At 41.4% G+C, this 25,014-nt stretch overlaps 1 protein-coding gene and 1 long non-coding RNA gene across 3 annotated transcripts; one reads left to right on the top strand and one right to left on the bottom strand.

Annotated features, from left to right (window-relative positions):
• Positions 1-2,614: 2,614 nt before the first annotated feature.
• Positions 2,615-15,133, bottom strand: klhl22 (kelch-like family member 22). 2 transcript variants are annotated; one of them, XM_078250220.1, is made up of 7 exons: positions 14,278-15,133; positions 11,035-11,200; positions 10,620-10,943; positions 9,320-9,729; positions 7,147-7,339; positions 6,765-6,998; positions 2,615-4,326 (listed from the first exon to the last, which is right to left on the bottom strand). In XM_078250220.1, exons 1-7 carry the CDS (start codon positions 14,499-14,501, stop codon positions 3,985-3,987), a joined length of 1,893 nt encoding a protein of 630 aa, XP_078106346.1. In that variant the 5' UTR covers positions 14,502-15,133; the 3' UTR covers positions 2,615-3,984. The 2 variants fall into 2 exon arrangements, with proteins under 2 accessions (XP_078106346.1, XP_078106347.1); XM_078250221.1 differs by having other exon boundaries at positions 10,632-10,943.
• LOC144517937 (uncharacterized) lies at positions 14,390-20,008 on the top strand. Its single transcript, XR_013501982.1, has 2 exons — positions 14,390-14,480; positions 16,373-20,008. It is a non-coding gene; the product is annotated as an uncharacterized LOC144517937 (long non-coding RNA).
• Positions 20,009-25,014: the final 5,006 nt, after the last annotated feature.

The raw sequence follows: 25,014 nt of genomic DNA, 5'->3' as shown, positions 1-25,014 counted from the left end.
CTGCATGATGAAGCTCAAATTCTGAGATATTATGAGATTGTATCTCCCAGAAGACATCTGTTTGATTAAACCCAATACAAAATGAATCATATTGTAAGGAAGTAGGAAAATAAAATCATCAAAGGCTAAATATTAAAGTGCTCATATTATGCAAATTTTCAGGTGCATAATTGTATTTAGAGGTTGTACCAGAATAGGTTTACATGGTTTAATTTTCAGAAAAAACATATTTTTGTTGCTGCAGCTCCTCTTTTCACCCTGTGTGTTGAGCTCTCTGTTTTAGCTACAGAGTGAGACATCTCACTTCTATCCCATCGTTGTTGGGAGTCGCACATGCGCAGTAGCTAGGTAAGGACTACTAGCTAGAAGCTAGCGCTGTTAGCAGTTAGCCATCTCGTTCTCAATGGCAAAACACTGCTACAACACACGAGTTCACCCTGATCTACAAAATAAATTGTATAGAACTACTTACAAGTCCCTGTTCTGCAGGTATTCCACGCAAAGTTGGAAGTGCGCCCTCGTTTAGAAGAAGTCTCCCGGCTAATCCTGCCTCGTACTGACCGAAGTTGGAGAAACAGCGAGCTTTTGCCACAGGGATCATACAGTAATAATGCATACGGAGGGTTAGTCCCCACTTCATTTATGCATATAATCTGTATATACAGACAAAACCAGCTCAAATATCTGTCAGTGACGTCACCGGAGTATTTAGATGATAAAGCATTTTTCAACAAGATATTGTCACTTCTGTATTTATTTTCTAGTTGGAGAGCTGAAAATAAACCTTGGAAAAAAGTTTGGATCTTGTCCTTTAATAACCGTTTAAGGTGAGATTTTTCCAAACTATCCAGCTACACTGACAGTCAATGCGGACCGTTTTTGTCCGACTAAACTCAAGTGTACTTTTTCATTTTTGCTTTCCCTTTAAAAAAGTTTTCTTCGATATAACATGGAGCATATATTTCATAATTAATTAACGTTCATTTCTTAATTTCATGAATTAAAATGTGGTATCAGTTACGACTCCTCTCCCTCATATCAAAATTGATCTGAAGAAGTATTTTGAAACGATTAAGTTTTCAGAATATGAAAACCGTGCTTTGAAGCACAACCTTTGTATTAATGTATACTTATTTTTTGTAATATATTATATTAATAGTGTGCTTGTCTATTGTGTGTGAAGATAGAATTGTGATTTAAAAAACGTAAAAAAAAATATGTAAAAAAACAATGTGAAACCAATATCAACCTTTTTTTTAAGGTGGGATTTGTCATATCTGTGTTCCAGACCTCTTGCTCGATGTCATCATAGTCAAATGAATGAAAAAAATGGAAACAAAATGGCAATTTAGTCTGTTATCAGGTGAGATGTGCTCAGTAAACCACGTTTGTCAGTATATGGGGGAACGTTTTCTGAAGAGGCAACAGGTTAGAATGGACATCCTGTCCTTTTTGGTTAAATGCTAGCACCAGATCACATAAGGCTGATGCTATTTGATCGTCTACATCACACTAAAATAGTATATACTGCATATTACGTGTTCTGTTGATTGCGCTCAATGTACATGTCATGTTGCCTACTGTACGTCTCGGGGGGGGGGGTGGCCTCCTGCTTTTCTGTTGGGGGAAAACAAGAATGAGAGTGAGCACTTAGTAAAATTCCCTCGACACACACACATCCACAACTCCACTGGGTTTAATCTGCGTAGCTCTACATCAATGGGTAATTTGGGGCCTTTTAATTGCTCTGATAATGGGTCCGGCAAAGAGCACCAGATCGACCTGCACTCCAATGCCTGTAAAGGCCGCTGACGTGGTTAAGTGCATGACATATGTCTTAAGTATCCCCCGGGTGGTATTAGTACAGCTCTAGAATGAATAAGAGGCATAAACGCAGCAGATTGTTGATCCTGGATGTCCAGTGCTAGTGTCAGCACATCCCACCAGACAACTTGGTGGGGGCTGGCACAATAGTGTGAAACAGAGAGGGGGGGGGGGCACTCACTTAGGGCTGGCGGGGGGTAACAGATGTAGATGAAACAGACGCTGGAGAGGAAAGCAGCAGTCAGCCTTCATAAAGCTGATGGAGTGGAGAGCCAAATGGAGAGGAACTAGTAGAGACTGGGCGGAATAAAAGACACGAGGCAGCAACCAGGAAGACAGCCATCAGTGGAGGTTTTCTGTTACAGCAGCATGACCTTCCATACAGAGTAAACCCCAGCTAGTGTCACAGCAAGGATTTTAGGATCACTGAGGTCATGAGTCGAGGCCCTCACCCCCAACATGCTCAACAAGTGTCTGAAAATGTACTTTTGATTAATTGAGTTAGCTGTTTATTTACATTTCCTGCCAGGCGTATTTAAATGGAGCGGTTCTTTGGAAATCGACAAGTGCTTGTAAACTCTAACACAACAAACTGAACTGTCCGAACTCTCCTATTAGCACTAGATTGCATGAAACTGTTCAGGAAATTCTTAAGGGAATTATATTTTATTTATATATATTTAATATATATTTTGTTGAACTAAAAGAAGTCCAATATTCAAAAGAATATACATACACACCATTTGTCCTCGGTGATAGCTATACGGCACTAACACGCACACGACAAAAGCCATATATTACTATCTTTATTAAAGTTTGCATATCTTGTGTTAATACACTGCATTTGTTTTTTTCTTAAGACGTTAACTCTCGTTATAGGAAAAAGAAAAGTACATTTTCAAACAGTCTTGTTCCTGGAGTTGTTTTTCTTTTCTTCCAATGACGAAAAGCAAAGCTTGACTCGACAAATAGAAATATTCTAAAACTAACATTGTGTTCTTTGGTTTCAGTAATGGAATAAAATATTCAGTAAAGATCAATGATAGGACACAACAAAATATACTACCATGGTTTGGTTTTTCATCACACAAAAGTCAAGAAATCCTTTAAAGACATGGCAACATTATGTACTACAACCTGCTGCACCAGCGCCTCGTCATTCACGTACAAACACAAATCAATTAAAAAAAAAGCCCCAGGGCTCTTCTCCACCCACAGAATACACTGAAATGTAAAAATACACTTCACAACAAAAGTTCCGGATGTAATCTCAAAAAACAAGGCACAATGTTAAAATTGAACAACTTAATGATTTTACTCAGTAGTTTGGAAGGGAAAATAACGCCATTGGAGTTCCTGGCAATAACCAGTAGCTGCTGGAGTGGAGAGATAGGAACTAAAGTCTGCTGAGAGCGCTCCATATTACCATGTTATTGCATAGCCAGTAGTCTTCACTGCTTTCTGTCACTTGAAGATATGGAAGAAATTCTCTCTATGATAAACAATGCAGAGGCAGCTACGTGACAGGTAATAATGACTCTAAGATAGGGCTGGGAAATATTTCAATATTATATTGATATCGTGATACGAGACTAGATATTGTCTTAGATTTTGAAGAATTGTAATATCGTTACATGGTAAGTGTTGCCTTTTCCTGGTTTCAAAGGCTGCATTACAGTAAAGTGATGTCATTTTCTGAACTTACCAGACTGTTCTAGATGTTCTATTATTTGCCTTTAGTCATTATATCCACATTATGATGGTTATTTATCTAAAATCTAAATGTGGAAGATGTTTTGTGAAAGCACCAATTGTCAACCTTACAATATGGTTGCAATATCGACATCGAGGTGTTTGGTCAAAAATATCGTGATATTTGGTTTTCTGATTATCGCCCAGCCCTACTCTAAGGGATCGGCGACAAACAGTAGCATTTTAGCAGAGACTCATGGGCGGAGTATGATTATCTAAGACTATATTTGAAAAGTAACAAAAAGTGTGCAAAGGTCCCGAATGACACTTTGGTTCCGAGGCACTCAAAGTGGTCAACGTGCAATGTGGAAGCGATGCTGCAAAAAAAAAAAAAAAAAAGAAGAAAATTCCTCCAGGTACTCTAGTGGGCGTCTCCTGTGCTCAGACATTCAGTTCACAACAGCTGCTTCAATCCTCACTGGAGTCCCCCGAGTTGTCCAAGTCCACCTCTTCCCATGAAGCCTTGCTGCGCCGCTCCCAGCTCCTGGCCTGTGCGATCACAGCAGGGGGCATGAGCGCCACGCAGGCCGCCAGGCCAGACACGCACTCCTTAAACTCCGTCTCGTCCTCCCACTCGTCTGCGTCGGTGTTCAACACGTGAACGTATTTCATCCTGTTGCCTATGTCGTGAGAGCGTCCTCCCAGGACGTAGATGCGACTGTCCAGCACAGCTATGCCGGGTTCTCCATGTCCCGCGGGGAGGGGGGTCAGTAGAGACCAAGAGCTGGCTTCGGGGTTAAAGCATGCCACCTGGAAAGAAAAGGGGAAACAAATAGGACGGTATATTAAAAAGATAGTTTAGAAAGACAGTAGCTCCCAAGACGGTGGCCGCCTGTATACGAGAACGCGACTGTCTTTATAATCTATCTTTTTAATAAACTGTCTGTACACTTACAATGTTCTCAATGCTTTGGTTAACATTTAGGGACCCTCATTATGCTACCGTTGAACTGTGGTGATATTTTGAGCCTTTTTAGTGGTATAAATAGCGATTTGTTTTTACTTTCCCTGTGCCCCGAAAACACATTAGATTAGCATGAAAACATGTCCCAGAGAGCGATCGAGTGGGTACGCTTACTGTACTGTCATTAACCCCTAGGTTCGTTTTGCGGTGGAATTGTCCTTTAATACCTTCTGTCAAAAGGCACTGCTCTGACTGCTCTTCAACAGGGGGTCCGGGACCCCTAGTGTGGTCCTCAGAGTTATGCCGCGTTCTATTTACCTCGGAACTCGGATTTTCCGAGGTCAAAGTCGGAAACACGGCCCCCTGACCTCAGATTTCCGAGCTCGGAACTCGGACAACCTCGCAGTAGCCCGAGTTCAAAATCCAACATGGCTGCCCCCTGTATCAATAGTTGTGAAAGCTGCAGTAACATAAAGTTATAAGCACTTCTGTCTTATTTGTGTCACTAAATCAGTCGTTACGCTGTTTGCATGCACAAAAAACGGCGTAATGCGTTGTTATCAACTGGTATTGCTAACAATAGCTAACCGGGCTAGAGCTAATGAAAACAATGAAAACAATGAAAATCAGACTTTTAAATGGAACGCATTCAACCTCGGGTATGACGTCATTCCCAGCTCCGGCTTCAGAGTTCCAAGGTAAATAGAACGCGGCATTACTGTAGGCAGTGGTGGAATGTAACAAAGTATAAATACTTCGTGACTGTACTTAAGTACATTTTTCACATATCTGTACTTACTTAAGTACAATCAATGGTGCATATTTTTGACTTTTTCTTTGTTACATTTTGCAGCAATTATCTATACGTTCTACTCCACTACATTTCTACAACGCTCCGTCACACGTTTGCAGTCCGCAGGGAAGCCTTCAGCAGCGGCCGTCCAGCTCCTGGTGCCGCTCGCGATATTACAAATCCCACTATGGCCACGCCAAGACCCACCCTTCAATAGCATTTATTGTTTCAGGCGCGTGCTGCTCCCGATACTCTGCTTGGTCATATGTGAAGCATCCGTTCACAGAGGATTAATATACAACCCGTATATTTATCTTAAAAACACTCCCGGTCCTCCTCAGCTGTGAAGCTACGTACTTGTTGTCCAAGCCCGTGTGTTCTCGCTAAATAAATGTGTGCAGCATTCACTGTCCCGTGGGAAATAATGCAAAGTCGAGCTGCAGATCACCCTGATAACCAGAATTCAGTCAGAATGTAAACTGGGCCACAGATGGTAAGCACAATTACATTAACCTAAAACTAACTTAATTAAAATGCCACAGCCCATACTGTTTGTTTTTAATTATTAGAATATAGACATTAAGAGAATAAATCGTTATGCAAGTACTTTTACTTTTAATAATTAAAGTACATTTAAAATCAGGTACTTTTTACTTAAGTAGGGTTTTCATTGTTGTACTTTTACTTTTACTAAAGTAAATATATCTCTGGTTATTTGTACTTCTACAACTACTGAAATTCAGTACTTCCTCCACCACTGACTGTAGGGGGACCACCAAATTATTATTTTTTTGAAGTTATTTTTCAAAAACTAAAATGTCTTAACATGAATCCAACATAGTATTAGCAAATATAAATCAGCCTATTTGTGAAAGAAAACCAATTGATGATAGGCTTTCTGGCCTACAGGTAAGGTAGTCACTAAGGTAGCCACCTACAGATACAGTTCGGTGTGCCAAATGTATGTTTATAAATTTGTGTAAATTATTATTTAAATAGCTTAGTATTCTATGCACTCAAAAGGTATGTATCAAGACTTTAGGCTGCCCACACGTTATTGTAAGCCCAGTTTAATATGCAACTTTATTTTATACATGTATAGTAGTGGGGGGGTCCCTGATACATCTCTCTCAGTTAAGGGGTCCTTGGCTTAAAAAATGTTGAAGACCCCTGCAATAAGGCAACCACTGGCTTTTTAGCTCACAAAAGGGCCTTCATCAGGAGGTAAAATAACATTAGAATCAATAAAGTATAGAATATTCTAGGAGTGAGAGAAGTTACGGCGCTAAGAGACATTTTTGCATACAAAAACAAATGGAAAATCGAAAAACAAGAAATATGTCAAAATGCAAGAACATCTGTATGTGTAAAAATGAAAAATGTCCACCAGGCACCATTTCAAACTGAAAGAGACTGTGAGACTAGCGTTTACCAGTGTAGACACTGCCTTCATTGTGCAACACTAAACACTGATGACTTGTGCCGTTGTACCTTCAGGACATCACACCGATATCCACGCTCATCGTTGCTTCCGCCAATAACATAAATGCGTCCATTAACCGCAGCCGTGCCATGCCACGCTCGCTCCACCGGCCCCTCAGCACATCCCGTCCAATGATTGGCCACGGGGTCAAAGCAGTAGGTCTCTCTGAGGTACGCCATTCCTCTGCGCCCGCATGTTATGTACATTTTGTCACCCAACACTGCTCCAGCGTGGGCGTAAATCTGGAGGGAATGTTAGACTAGTATTAAAAGAAGTACCTCTATAGCAGGAAAGCCCCAGTACAACAACACACATGTTGGTATGTAGCACCATCATGTGGATGGTAGCAGTATTACACGCATTGTTTTCATCTTTGAACCATTCTCGTACCTCTCTCTTTAGGGGTGATACCCATTCCCACATGTTGGAGTGTGGATCATAGCGCTCCACTGATTCCAGTTCATTGCTGTAGTCCCGTCCTCCAATGGCATAAATATGGCCGCCCATCACACAAACACAGTGGTCAGCCCGCTGCTGCTGCAGAGGCTGGATGGAGCACCAGCTGTTGTGACGAGGGTCGTATCTGGGGAGAATGGACAGAAGGATCAAAACAGTGAAGTGAAAAATAGGACTTTAAAAAATGCATTCAGCTGGGAGAAAAGTATAGGTACAATCAATTGAACTATGAACCAACCAAGAGTATGAGCACGCTATCGGAACACAACAGATATGTTAAAGGGACAGTTCACCCCAAAATCTAAAATACATATTTTTCCTCTTACCTGTAGTTCTAAGTATTAATCTAGAATGTTTTGGTGTGAGTTGCCCAGTGTTGGAGATATTGGCTGTAGAGATGACTGCCTTCTCTCCAATATAATGGAACTAGATGGCACTCGGAAAAATTTGAAAAACTCAACGGCAAAGTCTCTTTCCAGAAATCCACATATCTGGTTGGAAGAGGTTTCATGTAGGAACTATTTTCTTTCTTCCATACTACACCCACCAAACGTATAACCGCGCAGAAGGAAGCCTGCTCTTGGACAAGAGGCATGTGCTCGTGAAAAAACAAAATGTAAATGTTAATGGCGTCCTCCTCGGCTGAGCTGTGGCGTATGCTAACTCAGGTGAGCTAGCAGTACCGGTGAACTACACTTACAGCTCAGCCAAATCCATAAGTATGCTTCCTTCTGCGCTGTGATACAGTTGCCGGGTGTAGTTTGGCAGAAAGGAAATAGTTCCTGCATGTAACTGCTCACAACCAGGTCAGTTGATTACCTTGAGTAACCGGGTCATGATTTCTGGAAAGAGACTTTGCTGTTGAGTTTTTCAAATGTATTTCTTTGGCGCTTTGAGCACCACAAGCCGAGTGCCATCTAGTTCCATTATATTGGAGAGAAGGCAGACATCTCTATGGCCGATATCGCCAACAGTGGACCAAACGGGTCTCGCTTTGCCAGACCCTTCTCCACCGCGCAGCAGGGGAAAGTCTGGCTAGTCCACACAGCATTCCGGGATGGGAGAAAAACGTGCTCTGGTTTATTGCCATTTCTTTAAACCAATCGCAATCATCTTGGGCGGGTCTAAGCAGCCGCTGCAAAATAGCCTCGGGAAGGAACTTGTTCTGGTGGAACATGTGTACGTTCAAAGGTTGTTTTAGTCGTGCAACAGAAAACTCAGATTGGACAGATAGTCTAGCTAGCTGTCTGGATTTACCCTGCAGAGATCTGAGGAGCAGTTAACCACAGTCCTCACAAATCCACCGGAGTTTAGAATGCCAACACAAAGGAAGCAGAAGGTAACGGACATCCGGCCGAAATGAGTGAAATCCGGAAAAATTTTCGTCAGAAACGGAGCAATCCCAGAAGTGAAACATCGAGGATATAGACTAGACCAAAATAATCTAGATTGTTAGAAAAAGTACTATAGGTAAGAGTAAAAATATGTATGTGTACTGTCCCTTTAAGTAACATGTAACATATGTTTGTTTCACACCACCAAAAGCAACACTTATAATTTAGTCACTCAAAGTTTAGTTGTTTATTAATTTTGATAATGGATTAAAGCATTTATCAAGCTAAAAATACCTCACATTCACTGGTTCCAGCATCTCAAATGTGAGAATTTGCTGCTTTTCTGTTTTATATCAGTGTAAGCTGAATTTATTTTGGATTTTGAACAGCTGGTCAGACAAAGCAAGCAATCTGAGAAACATGTTGACATAGGATAAGAATGTTTTTTTCTGGCATTCTACAGACCAGAGCCTGATTGGCTTACACATCAGCCAATATTAGCTTATTGCAAATCCAATATGTCAGACGATAGGGAACTGCAGCGACTGCAGTTCAGAAATGCCAAAGATATGTTTTCCGTAGATAAAAAAAAAAACAGTGACGCCATAACAAAGTTTGTCCAATAGAAACCAATGGCTTATTTTTTCAACAGTTAAACCCTCTGCTCACTACATATTCCGGTCACATTCTTTCCGTAAAGAAGTTTTTTGTATTACAATAATATATTGGACAAATTATTTTTTTTATGAAAATAGTTGCTGATGGGAGCTCACCTCCAGCAGCGGGTCTCTGCACGGAATCCACTGGTGTTCTTGTCTCCTCCAATCAGATACACAAAGTTGTTGAGCACAGCGATGCCCTGATTGGACATTCGGGGGGCGTGAGCTGCAGTGAGAGTCCTCCACTCCCCCCAGCTGGGGTGGAACACCTGAAACAAATGCTCGCTTTCTGTGAGGGAGCTGGAGGTGAACATCCCCCCGAAGCCCAATATGCAGTGGAAAGTGGAGCGTGGCTGGGTGAGAGGACTCTGCCGGACGGGCTGCCAGATCTCCTGCTCATGGTATCGCAGTGCGGCTGACACGCAATCCTTCAGTGGACACTGGTGCAGTCTGCCATGCAGCCTCTGCAACACTTGCTTCTCAATTAGGCAGAAACGCACAGCATCAAGCATCTTGAGATTGTCCTTTGGGTCAAAAAGTTATATTACTTGATTGCAATTCAGGCTGATCAAGCTGTGTGTGAGTACAACTAAAGCACAGTTAAGGGTGTTTTCACACCTATAGTTTGTTTGCTTTGGTCCAGAATGCGTTGACTTGGAGCGATTTCCCCTTGGTTCGGTTTCGTTTCACACGGAGAAAAATCCAAGCGTACCAAAATGCGTCACTACAAACGACGCAAGAACGTTCACTCCGCTTATTGGTCGGATGTGTCTGGGGCGGGAGCAAGGAAGTAAATACAGGAAGAAGGTCCTGTGTTCTGGAATAGTGCAAATTTCTCACATCTCCATGGTCAAACCAGATCACTTCATTTGAAATAATTAGACATTGTCACAGAGACTTCGCTCTGCTGCGCCGGTGTCTGTCTCCGACTTTAGCGGCGGCTGGTTTGTTTGACCACGGAAATGCTAGTGTCTGCGAGCTTGACCGCAGTCTATTTCTGTGAGAGACACGTTGCTGCTACAGTTTGCGTGTTCTGCCGCAGATTACAAAGCACACCTGACTACGGGAGCCGTTTAGCTCATACTTGCAGAGTACACATACAGCAGTTGGTGCGGTTCGAGGTCGGAACACATTCTCACCCCAAACGGACCGCTCCAGAGTTCGATTGAAAGCGTACTGGGACCACCTCATCAAGCAGGTCTCGGTACGCTTGTTTGGTCTGCTTTTGGTGCGCATCCGAGTGCAATTGCTGCATTCCCACCTGCCCAAATGAACCGCACCAAGGGGGAAAATGAACTCTAATGCAATTTAACTGAACTACATAAGGCATGTGTGAAAGCCCCCTTAAACTAAGCCGGTATATATAGTGTGTATCTGATGGAGATGAAGAGGTGAGTACTAAATGCAGACACACCTTGGGACTGACCTGCAAGTACACCTGGTCAGTTTCCACCTGCAACGGACTGAAGTGGTAGTGAAGAGCCGCCTCGTACACCTCGTTCTCACTGTTCACCTGAAGCGCGTCACTGCTCAGCGCGCTGAAGACTTCATCTTGGGGGAGTTCTCGATACACATCGGTGCGAGACAAAGTCTGAATGTTCCTGAGGATGTAGGAGTGGATCTTGGCATTAAGTTGTTGCAGTCCGTAGAGATCAGCTAAATTGTGGACCTCTAAAATGTTGCTCTCGTCCAGCCAGGAGAAAAGGAAATCGCAGCAAAAGCCGATGACAATCTCAAGCTTTAAAACACAAAAGGACACAGATTAACTAAAGGAAATACAACAATGAACAACATGATATAGCCTAGCAAAAGAACAACAAAGAGCTTACCTGTACTAGTGTGGCGGCTATCAGGACTTCCTGCACACACTCAAGGTCTAACTCAATCTCTGAAGTGTAGATGTAGTCGAGTATTTTTTTCATGGCCATGTAAGATACTCCATGAATTGGGATCTCCTTTTCCTGTGTCTCGCGAAGGCCTCCAGCAAACATTCCCCTAGTGGAGAACAGGGAGTAACATACTGTTGAATAGCTTATGTTGGGGTTACCTGGTGGCCCAGTGACAAGAAGATGCATACCACGTGGCCACAATGACCGCAGTTAGCTGCATGGATATCATGCAGCAGGAGCACCTGGCTTTCTCTTAAGGTGCTGACACACCAACCCGATTATCGGCCATCAGACAGCCTGGCGAGGTCATTGACCGAGTCTGTTAGGTGTGTTCTGTGCCGTCGTCAGCCGGAGGAGGCGTTCATTTGGGCCGATTTGACATGTTGAATCGGCCAGTGGGCAGTCAGACTCAATGACCAATTACCGGAAATGACGATTGGGATGAGCGTGACTAACGGCTCTCAAACTCTGACGAAAATCTTTTAAACTGACCTTTGTCGATCTGAAATGAAGACAGATTCAGCAACTGCACGGCCTATTTCTCGCTTAAAATGTTTTCAGAAACACGTTTCGGTAAAATACGAGATCGTATTCCGAACGAGCCGCCATTATGGTCGGTTTTGACATTCGGGAGAAGCCAGACCCATGTGACGCGTTCGTCCAATCAGCTGCCGGTTTTCATTTTTTGGGCGACAATACAGATTAGCGTTAGTCTGCTGTTATGGAGACGTATTACGTCTCGCGCATGCGCAGAACGTACGCTCAAGTTGGCGTCGCTTCGGTGTGTTCCGAGGCACTTTTTTGACGAAGGTCGGCCGTCGGGTTGGTGGGTCAGAGCCTTTACAGGTTCCCTGTCATTATGAGCTGTCCGGTAAAGACAAAATACCAAAGGAAAAGTCTTATGTTAAGCCAAGAAATCACCTGAAAAGTGAGGAAAATAAATGTAATGCTCCCGATGCTGAGATTTCTGTACACATCACAAAACCTTCATATGCTTTAACCAAATCTTTGCCCAATATACTGTGCCTCAGTTGTTATTCACTTCAACTGCAGGAAGGAGGCACACCCAATACAGTAAAAGCATCTCTGTGAAGGGATGCTAGTCCCTTATCTTTTCCTACTTTTAGCATTGTAATGGGATTACAAGGCTACCTACCAACAGTACGGCTCTGGTTTACTGGCACAATGCAGAAGCATCTTCCTCCACCCCTGCGCAGTAAGATACAAACCAATACAAAGTGCAACACTTGACTTCACATGATTCAATAAACCTATGAGTATCACTCTGTTATGTATAGTGCTGGCTGACTGGGGACCCCAGCGCTTGTATCTGTGTCACCTACTTAATGTTGTTGTCCACCAAAGCTATGTTATCTTAGGGCATGACGGAAGCAGACACGTAAAAACAAACAACAAAGTAAACCTAAATGTGCACACCACTACTGATTACTGCTCATATGACAATGTAAATAAACTGCTAACTTTGTTTAAGCTGAACTAAAACCTTGGCTGTGTCTTATGACACTGGCCACGCATTGATAAAGCACTCTTGGGTCCCTTGAAAGGCGCTAAGAAAATCCAAGCTATTATTATTATTATTGATTAGAATGTGCTATTATGTATGTAAATAAAAAAAGGAATAAAACACACAAAGTTGTTAGCCTGGGAAAACCCTGACAAACTTCCGGGCAAATTTGAGATTTGCTCTGCAAGTCCGTCTGGCCAAGAGCCCATTCAAGCCCATTTCCAATTTTTCCAAATCGAGGCACCAATCACAACCGTTGAGGCGGGCTTTACACGAGGACGATAGCGCAGCAAAGGCAAGCGGATTTTTGTTTACATTCAACATGACGGCCACCGAAGCGCAGCAACCAGTTGATGCCGCTGTCGCTGCTACGTCACCCGGATCGTTGGTCTGATTGGTTGAAGGACTATCCAATTGCGCCCAGAGTTGCGCCCAGTTACAACTGAGAAGGGTCTGCTGTCAACCAGGCTACAAAGTTGTGTGAATCAGCTTGACTCTTACGCTCTCTGTTTCTCTGGTGGTTTGGGTATGTTGTAATGGGTTAACTTTATGCTTTGCAGAGGTTAAAGCAAGAAACCATTTGTGAGTCTGACATGTTGCCCTGGAGGAAATGTGCACAATGTATTGAATCAAGTATTATTTTAAACTGCTCTATGCCTGAATTCAGGCATGCTGCCAGAGAACTTTAAGCCTTGTGCTTTGTTTGCATTTTACACGCACATCTATGGATGTAACGGTGTGAAAATGTAACCTCACGGTTATAGTGACCAAAGTGATCACGGTTTTCAGTATTATCGGGGCATTTTTAAAAGTGTTGTGGGTGATGGTCACGGAGATGAGTCAGGAGATTTGACGTATTGCCGCCTTTAGCAGCAACTTTTTAGTTGTAGGCGTTGTAGGCTACGCAGTGAGCCTGCGCAGCAACTTCAGGACACTCGGATGAAGCTGGGAAGGATTAAACACAGGGTTTCCACATCGTGGTAATCCACCGTGATAATAACATTTTATACGAAAATGGTAATTGTTATCGTCAAAATTTGTATCGTTAATCGTTACATCCCTACGCACATCCATCACTCATGCAGACTTACACCACTGACTATACTGACAACCACACCCCACACCCTTTTAATAATCATTTAATTTTGTCTGATTTGGAAGTAGGGCTGGGCAATAGGGAGAAAATCAGATATCATGATATTCTTGACCAAATACCTCGATATCGATATTGCAGCGATATTCTAGGGTTGACAATTGGTGCTTCAACAAAATATCTTCACACTTAGATTTTAGGTAAATAATCATCAGTAATGTAGACATAATGTCTAAGTGGGGAAAAGGCAAATAATAGAACAGCTAGGACAGTCTGGTAAGTTCAGAAAAGGACATCACTTTACTGTAATGTAGCCTTTAAAACCAGAAAAAGACAACACTTATGTCATATTACGTAATCCAAAATCTAAGACGATATCTAGTCTCATATCACGATATCGATATATTGCCCAGCCCTATTTGGAAGTATATTTTAGCAAAACTTTACCCTGGTGTGTATTTGTTGTGGCCTAGGAGCACGGTCATAACAATGGCATATAAATACTGTGCTGCTCTAAAGAAAAACTGAAAGTAAAGCAACAAGGAAACCCTGCTGTGAGTTTTACCTAAAATAATCGCAAGAGGCTGCCAGAAGTATACGGTGGGCTTTGATGGCTCGACCCTCCACCAGCAGCTCCACATCAAAGAGGATGCCACTTTCTCTGAGAGCCAGCAGGCCGTCCAGCAGGCTGCAGAAATGGGCTGAACTTTTGTAGGTCTGTCGGCTCAGGCGGCCAGGACGCCGCTTTCCTTCCTCGGCCATGGCAGGGTATTGATGTTCAGGCTTCATCACTTTTTCTAATATAAGGTGTCAAACCTTCTTATCTGTCTACTACTAACACCACTCTAAGTATTCCTTCACATTGTTGTTATTAATATAAGCCACACTCTGCTGTTGGCATGTAGAGAACTATACAGGAAGAGTAGGAATAGGCTGGGCAGCTAGCGGCTAAAGAAGGGTGGTTACGGTTGCTTGAAATGTCACTTTGTAACGTAACGCTACATACTATGTATAAATACTACACGCAATTTACGACATAACTTAATCTACAAAGCAATCACAAAGATATAAAAGTATAACGTCAGTTGTATGTAACGGACGTTACCTCGACGAACTGCTAGGTGCCACTGCGCTGTCCGCTAATGTTAAGTTAGTTTTAACGGCGAAGAGCATAAGCTAGTAAGCTATCGGCTGGTTAGCCTGCTAGCTGCTGTAACGCACTATAAAAACAGCAAGCTAGACGCTTAAGAAACTGAAACACAACGACTGCTCGAAAATATCGTCGTGATCATCAAATACAAACCGTTTTATATTAAGAGTTTGGTCACAAGGACACCAATTCCTTTTGTGGAATGGCTATACAGCTACAGCAGTCGCATGATGTTTTGACAGATCAAAACAAGTCTGTTTACTTTTTGGCGTCAGGCAGTTGGCTCACACACTATTGGTCACTGCTGTCGTATTGTCCCGCCCAGTTTCTAAGAAAGAGCCAATCAGAGACGTCTGTCACACTCACGGACAAATAATATGACCGTTTCAGTTTGTCTTTTAACATAAGGTGTTACATAGGTGTAGAACGACCCATTATATTCTTTTTATCCCTAGTTTAGTTTCTGATTATTTATATTGATGAATGAGTATTTAGTTAAACAAATGTTTCGATATTGTGACTATTTCTGTAAACACAAGAGGATGCTGTTTCCTTCTCAAATGTCTCAAAGGCCATTTCTAACTGGTCAGACAAATACACCAGCATCAGAGGTTGATAGTAGTCCCAAGTGCATTTACTCTGGACTATACAGTACAGTTTTGAGGCACTGGATCTTTACTTTAGTAGGCTATTTGCATTGTTCTATCACTTTACACCTCTACACTACTTTTCAGGTGTAACTATTTAATTTAATTTAAATTTAGCATTTTTCAATTACTACACAGACTAATTAATAACTCATTTGTTCTCCATCTGATCAAACACTTTCCAGATTGATTTTCCACTGTTTGATAACTGCATGAAGCTGCCAGATAGACTTTCTAAGGCAGCCAGTCATGATGCTCTTTTTATAAAAATTGTGGCTTCCATATTGCTTGGTTTTTACAATCTCATTCATCTTCTGCCAAGGTTTCAATTTGCATTTATCATTTCCTGACACGAAGAGTAGAGATTTTTTTCCACTTGCAAAACACTGTTGAAATAATCCATCACTTGATTTATTTTCCAGTCTAATACACATTGCAGTGGCGTGCACAGGAGGAAAATGAAGGGGGAAAGCTCCCCTGGCTTTTTGTCTTGAGTGCAGAAATGCTCTTTCCAAATAGCAAATCATAACTTTTTTCCTCCTGACAAAACTGTCATGTGGCTGAAGAAATTCCCATTATAGATTCTGCCAGTAATATAGCATATTGCTGCTCCCTGAACAGCAAACATGCACACTGCTGAGACACTGCATACCTAATGTGACTCCATCAAAGTTATGGTCTCGATTAGTCAGTCGGCAGGAAAATAACTATTCATGATCAATTCATTGTTGTAAATTGTTAATTAAGTATTTTTTAAAAGAAACAACGTCACTGTCATGATTGTGATTTTCTGTTTTCTGTTCTGATGTTGTTCCTGTTTTATTTTGTAGTCTTCTGTGTCTTGTCTCCCTTGTCTTGTCTAGTTTACTTCCTGTCTTGGCTGACCGGTGCCCCAGCGACTTTGTCGGGTTGCGACGTCCCTGAGACTGTCCATGAGATTGCCCCAGTGACTATGCCCTTTCCCGGTACCCCTGAGTCTTCGCCTGTCTCCAGCGTCCCAGAGACTTTGCTTTTGTCGGCGGTCAGGCCGACTTCTGCTCCAGTTACCCTGTCAGTGGAGTTGCCGACTTCTGATCCTGTTGCCCGTTCCTGATCCTGTTGCCTTGTTGGCGGACCCGCCTACTTCCTTTCTTGTTACCTTGTCGCCTGTCTCCTGCCCTGCTGACCCGTCGCCTGTCTCCTGCCCTGCTGATCCGTCGCCTGCCCCTCCCACAGAAGGGTTTCGCCTTTGTCACCAACCTTCAGAAGGGTTTCGCCTTTGTCGCCGGCCTCCAGAGGGGTTCTGCCTTCACCGCCGGCCGCCTGAAGGGTTCTGCCTTCGCCGCCGGCCGCCTGAAGGACACCTCCTTCTTCGCCAGCCGCCAGAGGGGTCCCATCTGTGCTGCGCCTCTCTGTTCCCTGTCCCGAGTGGTCCCTCTGCTTCCCCTAGTGGCCCTCTGTTTCCCCCAGGCTTCTCCGGCCCTCGGTTTCCCCCAGGCCTCTTTGCCCACTAGTTTCCCATGCCCTAGTGCCTAGCAGCTCTGTCCCCAGTTCCCACTATCCTCTGTTCCCTAGCCCCGTTTGACTTTTTTGTTCCTCCGTTCATCCGTTTTGTGTACCGTGCTGATCTTTCCTGTTGTGGATTCTGGTTTTTTCCATTTGTTCCTGCCTGGCTACCTGGTTGGTATTAGCAGATTAATAGATAATGAAAATAATTGTTAGTTGCAGCCCTAGTCACAACCTTTTTTGCAATTATCCAGTGTTGCAATGGCAACAGTCATAACCCAGAAAAATAAACCAGTGACAGACAAAGCTATTGCTAAAAGATACTACCATTTCATTTGTTTGATTTCAATTTAGTAATGGTACCCATACAGATATTGGTTTACCAGAAAGATAAATCTTGATTACTGACTTTTATTGTGAAATTTCTAATTCTGTGATTTTATGTTCTAATATAAGGTGTCAAACCTTCTTAGCGGTGAATATCACACACAGATGCACACTTCACTTTTTAATGGCTCAACATAAATTTAGAATAATGTTCAGACATTATTTGCTGATTAGGGTGACATAATCCCCAGTAACCAATTAGTGATCAAGTTTAGGATTGTGTAATTGCTCTTGTTGTTGTGACGTCAGACTGAAAGCATGAGTTTTGTTTTTGTTGGACCTTCCTGGAGGTCATAGTCTGGTTTTTGCCAATATTGAGAGTAGAGCATTCCAGTACATTAGCAGCAGACCGTCTCCTCTCATCAGGAAAAGGCTGTGCAGCAGGGCGCCAGCGGCTAGAAGAAGAAATGACAAAGAAATGAAAACAAAGTGGGCTGCTTTTACAGAATTAACTGTCAATCTATACTACAAACAGACTTCCAAAAGGAAGACCATTATATGATGAGAAGAGTTACTGAGTAGAATGGGAACAATGGCTCTAATGAGGTGCAGGTTGCTGGGAAAAAAGCTAAAGCTAAAACAGCATGTCTCCTGTATGATACATTATGATAAGAGAAGAAATGGGCAGAGCAGAGGACAATACTGATTAATTTGGGAAAGCACAGCTCCAGTGGTGCCATTCATTCTGCCTGCACCACCCCATCTAAGATGGTTTCCATGCCAACTACCTGCTACTTTTAGTGTAGATTAGGTTTGAGAAGCAAATGTATGGCATAAAAACAAACTGTGCCACCATTGTTACTTGCATCTAGACTGTAAGAGCTGAGCAGCCTTTCTATATAAAATGTTTTAAAGTTTTACTGCAGAGTCAACACTAAGGCAGAAACTGAAGAGTGCATGTCAAAATTCAAAATGGGACAGTCTATAAAGGAATGGGAGCAGTGTGAAATGAACTGTTTCTACTGTATAATATACACACTCCCCGCTCTGATTCATACATGGAATGGAGGGGTTGTAAAGTGACTGAGGTGTATACTGGCAGGTGCAATTTCGCTGGGGCTGCTCTGTGATTGTGAGGCGAGCAATCAATTTTCTTTCCAACGCTGTTCGATGAAGCCTGCCAAACGTCTTAGTACGGCAGCCACCGGCTGATACATAATTCCCCTGAAATGATAAGCAGTGGGTGGTCGTTTATACTGCCACAGGATTTGGACAGATCTACCTCAGTGTATTTTGTTGTGATTATGAATCATGTTGTGAGAAATTGCAATGGCATACCACAGTGGGACTGTTTGGAGAAAGAAATTGAAATTTCTAATCTGTATGGAATTCAGTAAGGAATCTGGATAATTGAAATTACATGGGAAAATTTTGGGTAACACTTTACTTGAAGGTATCTACATAAGAGTGACATGACAGTGTCATTGTCACTCTTATGTAGATACATGAACCCTAACTGTAACTCTAACCCTAACTTGTCATGACAAAAACCGAATGACACTTAATGACAGAAGCGTTTTATCATAAACGTTTATGACTTGTTCATAATGTTTATGACACGTTCATGACAGTGTCATGTCACTCTTATGTAGATACCTTCATGTAAAGTGTAACCAAATATTAAGATTTATTGTTTGACCATAATGGAAACTCCCAAGTCAGCTAGAGTGTTGTGTTTTTTTCTTCCTTGGGTTTGTCTGCTCTACAGGTTGCAATGATTGCCAGTTCATATTAATCTAAATGCTTTTCTGTCACTGCTCATTTAAAGATGGTGAAAGGAGTGCCAACAACTTTATGGCTTCTTGTAAAAAAAGACTTTTCTGCCATGGCCCACAGTGGAAAGCATTCTACATAGATAGCACAGCCGGACTGTGCTTTGACAGCTGCTCTCCAAAGATTGATTTGGTCTGTGGTCATGTAGTTTGCCTACACTGCTAATGGAATATCCTAAACGATGTAAAATGAGACATGAAATGATTCATTTACACTCATCATAGTATGATCGGGATGCATTTTCTGTGCGATTTCATAAGCGTTTCAGAAACAGCTATGCACAGTAACCCTGGTAACCACCATCCTCTCTAACACTTGCTATGATGCCAAGTATAAATGGGACTTATGGTTGACCACATTTGAATTGGGATAAAGCTAAACTGTGGCCAGGAATCTGAGTGGGTGGTTGGTCACATCTGTCATATGTCAATGGGTCTGGACTCATATTGAACACAGCATCTGTGGAGCAATAGCAACTTGCTGCCCTCCCTCTATTGCGTTATGCTGCTTCTGAATTAAGTTTTCACCTCTTGCTATTGGGCTATGAGGGCTATTTTGGCGTGTGACACCCACCGTCTTATTTGCTGTGACAATGTTAGTATAAATTCTGAATCGTACGCCGACACAGGAACACAGAGGGGAAAAAAGTGAGGGGGTAAAAATAATTTTGTCTGAGCACACAGATGTGGCTGGAACTGAGTAGAATACTTATGTGGCTTTAGAAAGCAGGAAGGACACTCAGAACATTTAAATGAATTAAAGGAGGGGGGTCAGCAGGGCTAATGCACACTGGATTGAGTCTAACTTTCGGTCTGCTAATGCAATTGTTTTAATAAACCCCAATCTCAAGTCTCTCTTTCTTTCTTTCTTTCTTTCTTTCTTTCTTTCTTTCTTTCTTTCTTTCTTTCTTTCTTTCTTTTCCCTCATTTAAATCAGTTTATTCCACTATACTAAATGTAATTCTTGAAGCAGCACATACCAACAATGAAATAATGTTATGATATGCTTTGTTTCATTTCATACTTGGCAGACTTTACAGTCCAAAACTAACGCTAAGATTCCATTTTGGTAGTGACTTGGAAACATATGTAGAGAATTTTGGTGTCAATGATGGGTTTAAAGGAATTGCTTTAAAGTTGGGGGGGTTAATTAAAGGATTTCTATCACTCTCATGCCTTTATGGTAACATATCAGTTGGTTAATTTAGCTTAGTATAAAGTCTGGGGAAAGGGGAAACGGCTGGTTTCAAGAAACAAAATCTGCCTACCACCACCTCTAAATCTCACTAATTAACAATTTACATCTTATTTGTATGATCCATGCAACTGGTTGGAGGTTTTGGTACCTTTTGTTTATCTTTATGCTGAGATTAGCTAACCATTTCCTGGCTATATCTTTACTAAGAGGTATTTATCTTCTCATCTAACACTCCTCAAGAAAGTTAATTAATAACTTAAGCCTATTTCCCAAAATGTTGAACTATTCCTTTAACTCTAATTATAAAGTACATACGTTTTAAACCTGCAGTACTCGATGTTTGGCCACATGGGGGCAACAGAAACAAGCTGTGAACATATTATCACCTTTTAAGCTAATATGGCTAACGTGTTAGCAAACCGTTGCTTATTTAGTAGTCTATATTCACGACGTTCCACTTCCAGGATTGCTACAGTGGCACCGGAAATTCCACCGGATGTCCGCTACCTTCCACTTTCTTTATGTTGGAATTAAACTCCGATTTATGAGGACTATGGTTAACTGCTCCTCAGATCTCTGCAGGGTACATCCAGACAGCTAGCTAGACTATCTGTCCAATCTGAGTTTTTCGTTACACACATTTCACCAAAATAAGTTCAATTCCCGAGGCTATTTTGCAGGAGCACAGTGGCTCCGTCCGGCTCTTAACGCCGCCCATGACAATTGTGATTGTTTTTTTTTTAAATGCCAATAAACCAGAGCATGTTTTTCTCCCATCCTGGAATGCTGTGTGGACTAGCCAGAACCTCCTCCGCAGCGCTGTGGAGGAAGGTCTGGCAACGCAAGACTACTTATTTAGCTACACATCCAGCAGATATGGAGCAACATTATTGTTTAATTATCACCGCCAGGCATAGATGAGAGCGGTGAGACTCAACCAAAACAGTCCGTCTGCGGGCCGGGAAAACAAACCAATGAGCTGAAAGAGGATATAGCTCATTTGCTCTGTAGAGTTGAGGGGAACTGCAGAGTTGGGTGACAATGCTCTGTGGGTTTGACACTATGGTTACCTCTTAAGTTTTACAGTATATGTATTTTGTTTTTCTTTATTACTCACCAGTGTTGCAGCTGCTCCCAAAAGTCACATTTAACAGAGGAGCATCAAGGTGAGCTTCTGTGTCCGATGGGATCTGTTCAACCGATGGGGGTTGTTTGTCATCTACGAGTACCTGAGGCATTGTGGCATTTGTTCTTGGCTGGGGTTATTTAGAGCCTCAGGGGATTTATAGGACCGTGTTGCAGTGATGGTGTCAAGGATCACTTCGACTTGGTTCTTGTACAGGGCTGTAATATTGCAGGGGAGATTGTCCTTCGCTCAATGAGTAGCGCCCTGTACACAATGCGTATGGATTCAGGGTTGCAACGAGAGAGGGGTAGAAGGAAAAATCAAGCGGCATGATCAATATGGCCTTAGTATTTCACTGTTTGATTTTAGATGATGAATTAGACCTCTGCCATGTTTAGATTTTGTATGGTTAGCCGTTTTCACACCATACAAATCCTGGAATAAGTTTGCTGCCATATGAGGGGTGTGAACAGTGGGCAGATCAGAAGTTTAATTAAGTAGACAGTCGGGATTACATTTGACATGTATTTAGATTTATTTTCTTTCCTGTTTTAGATTCTTTCTCTTTTCGTTCTTTCTCATACACATTATTATTGCTATCGAACAGAATACATATTGCATACAACACCCATCACATCAAAATCATAAATCATTCATACATTCACATAAAAAAAATCACAACAAAATCAAATATCGCAATTCAAAAAACTGGTATGTATAACATAGCTTTTGATTTAATTAGTACATCAATTATGTTGCTCTCTGCTGAATTCAACCTACACACACACACACACACACACACACACACACACACACACACACACACACACACACACACACACACACACGGATCCTTTGCACTGTCTGACATATTGGTATTTATACAAACTAATATATGACTAGCACTATAAAGTGTTGGTACAGAACATTCCCATGGCATTAGGGGTTTGGGTTAGTGACTGTAAATCTTTTCATTCTTTTCATCTCTTGATACTTACACCCAGTGGCGGAATGTAACTAAGTACATTTACTCAAGTACTGTACTTAAGTAAAATTTGAGGTACTTTACTTGAGTCTTTTCTTTTCTGACACTTTCTACTTCTACTCCGCAACATTTCAGAGAGAAATATTTTACTTTTTACTCCACTGCATTAATCTGACAGTTTTAGTTACTAGTTACTTTACAAATTAAGATTTTTGCACACAAAACACATGTAGTTTATAAAATATGATGTTTTATTATAACTTACACTACCCAGCAATATATAGGAACACAAGTGCAGCTGAATTGATTAGCCGAGTAAACACTTAGTTGAGTGACAGAACTGTTTGGATCGTCTCCAGTTTCTAAAATGTGAGGATTTTTCTGCATTCAGTACTTTTACTTTTAATACTTTAAGTACATTTTCCTAATTATACTTACATATTTTACTTAAGTAGCATTTTCAATGCAGGACTTTAACTTGTAACAGAGTATTTTTACAGTGTGGTATTAGTACATTTACTATATATATATATATATATATATATATATATATATATATATATATATATATACATACATACATACATACATACATACATACATACATACAGTAATCCCTGACCGACCTTGATCTAATCTAATTTAGAGTAACATCCAAATGTGGTTGCTTGTGTTAATATTTACAACATTGTCACTATCAATATATCCTGTATGTCACCATTATCTCTACATACTGCATCTCCTTTATTTACGACATCATCTGGAAAATGTTTGACCTTTTTGTTTGACTAAAAGAACTCAGGGAGTAGTGATTTTACTAATCTTTATAAATGAGTTATTGTATAACTCTTTTTGGCCTTACATGCCAATTTAAATCAATACTATAACAGTACGACATCTTTTATATTTCATAACAGTTACTGTCAGCACTGAGGTCAAGTAGAAGACCATACCAACTATAACAACTATAACTCATTTTTGTGAGCATAATTTAAATGTTCGGCATGGATGTGATCTGAATTTGAAAATAATCTGTGCTACTCACAATCGATGTTAGATGTTAAATAGGTTTTATTTATACTTCTGACTCTTTTCCATAACTCATTATAACGATAACTTCCTGGCACTTCCTGAGCTCAGACTAACCTTTCTAGCCTGGCTCCACAACATAAAGGCCCCTCTCACAGCAGCATGAAGTAGGTTTAAAAATTTACAAATTCTTTTTACATTATTTAGGGGTCCTCTTGATATCACAAAAGAATTCATGGTTTCCTTGGGTGTATTAGTTTCTTCACTTAGTGAAGAGTTTACTCCCTGGAGTCCTTATGTTTCTTTTTCCCGCCCAGAATATTCCCTTGGATTAGGGTGGCACCACGATCTTGGTTGGAGCTGTCAGTGTGGTCCAACGCTCTGCAATGCCCTGCAGTGTCCGGCTGCGTCCTGCCAAGTGTCTGCGTCTTGCTACGCCCACCCATGCTGTGCTGTGCCATGCTACATCCTGTAATGCCCTTCAGTGCCCTGTTATGACATTAACTACTATGACTACCATTTGTAGTCACTATTCCATTATCTTTGTGACTATTATTGCCACTGTTTAGCACACCCCCAACCGGCACCGTCAGACACCGCCTACCAAGAGCCTGGGTCTGTCCGAGGTTTCTTCCTAAAAGGGAGTTTTTCCTCGCCACTGTCGCATTAGCTACTGCTAATGATTGCTCTTGGGGGAATTACTGGAATTGTTGGGTCTTCGTAAATTATAGAGTGTGGTCTAGACCTACTCTATCTGTAAAGTGTCTCGAGATAACGCGTTATGATTTGATACTATAAATAAAATTGAATTGAACTTACTTCACCTCCTTTAAAACACGACTGAACAAAGTGTGAAGTTACAGAGAGCCACCATGTATTTCTCTGTTCTGGCTGGCTGGTGTTTGTAATGTATTTTGAAGCCTCATTGCACAGCAGAGGATATTAAAGGTCTGTTAAAGTGAGAGTTTTTTTTTTTTGTCAACACAAATAAATCGCCCAAAAACTGGCGATGGGCTTAAAAACACAGAGGAACAACTGCTCCCCAAATACTAAATAATAATTAATAATAAATACTATAAAACATGGATAGGCCTTTGTGGAGCTACAGCAGGGGAACAATTCCTTCTTAATAGGGCATGGTACTATATTGATTTACACTGGCAGTGACACATAAAACTATTTACAATTTTCCCACAAGAACCACTCACAAATGCCTTATGTAATGAGTCTCTCTTTGAATCCAAATATGGACATATATTTGAATCGAGTTACTTTATGTATTGTATTAATGGACACAAGATGGGAGTCCAAACAGTTGATAGAGTGTACCAAATAAAAGAAGTGATCAAAGAGCATTCAAATATTTCATGCTACAGCTAGAGATAATGTTTCAAAACTGTTTGGAACATGTTATCTGTTCTTGTACCTTATCACCAAAGACGGACAAAACTCATTTGCTTTCTGTTTGTTTATGTGATCTGTGGCAGAAATGTTCATTTTAGAAACCATGTTCCCTTTTTACA

Source organism: Sander vitreus, chromosome 5 (assembly GCF_031162955.1).
Source record: "Sander vitreus isolate 19-12246 chromosome 5, sanVit1, whole genome shotgun sequence".
NCBI classification, from domain to species: Eukaryota; Metazoa; Chordata; class Actinopteri; order Perciformes; family Percidae; genus Sander; species Sander vitreus.
Note: the sequence above shows the minus strand (reverse complement) of the source record. Positions and strands in the feature narration are given on the sequence as shown.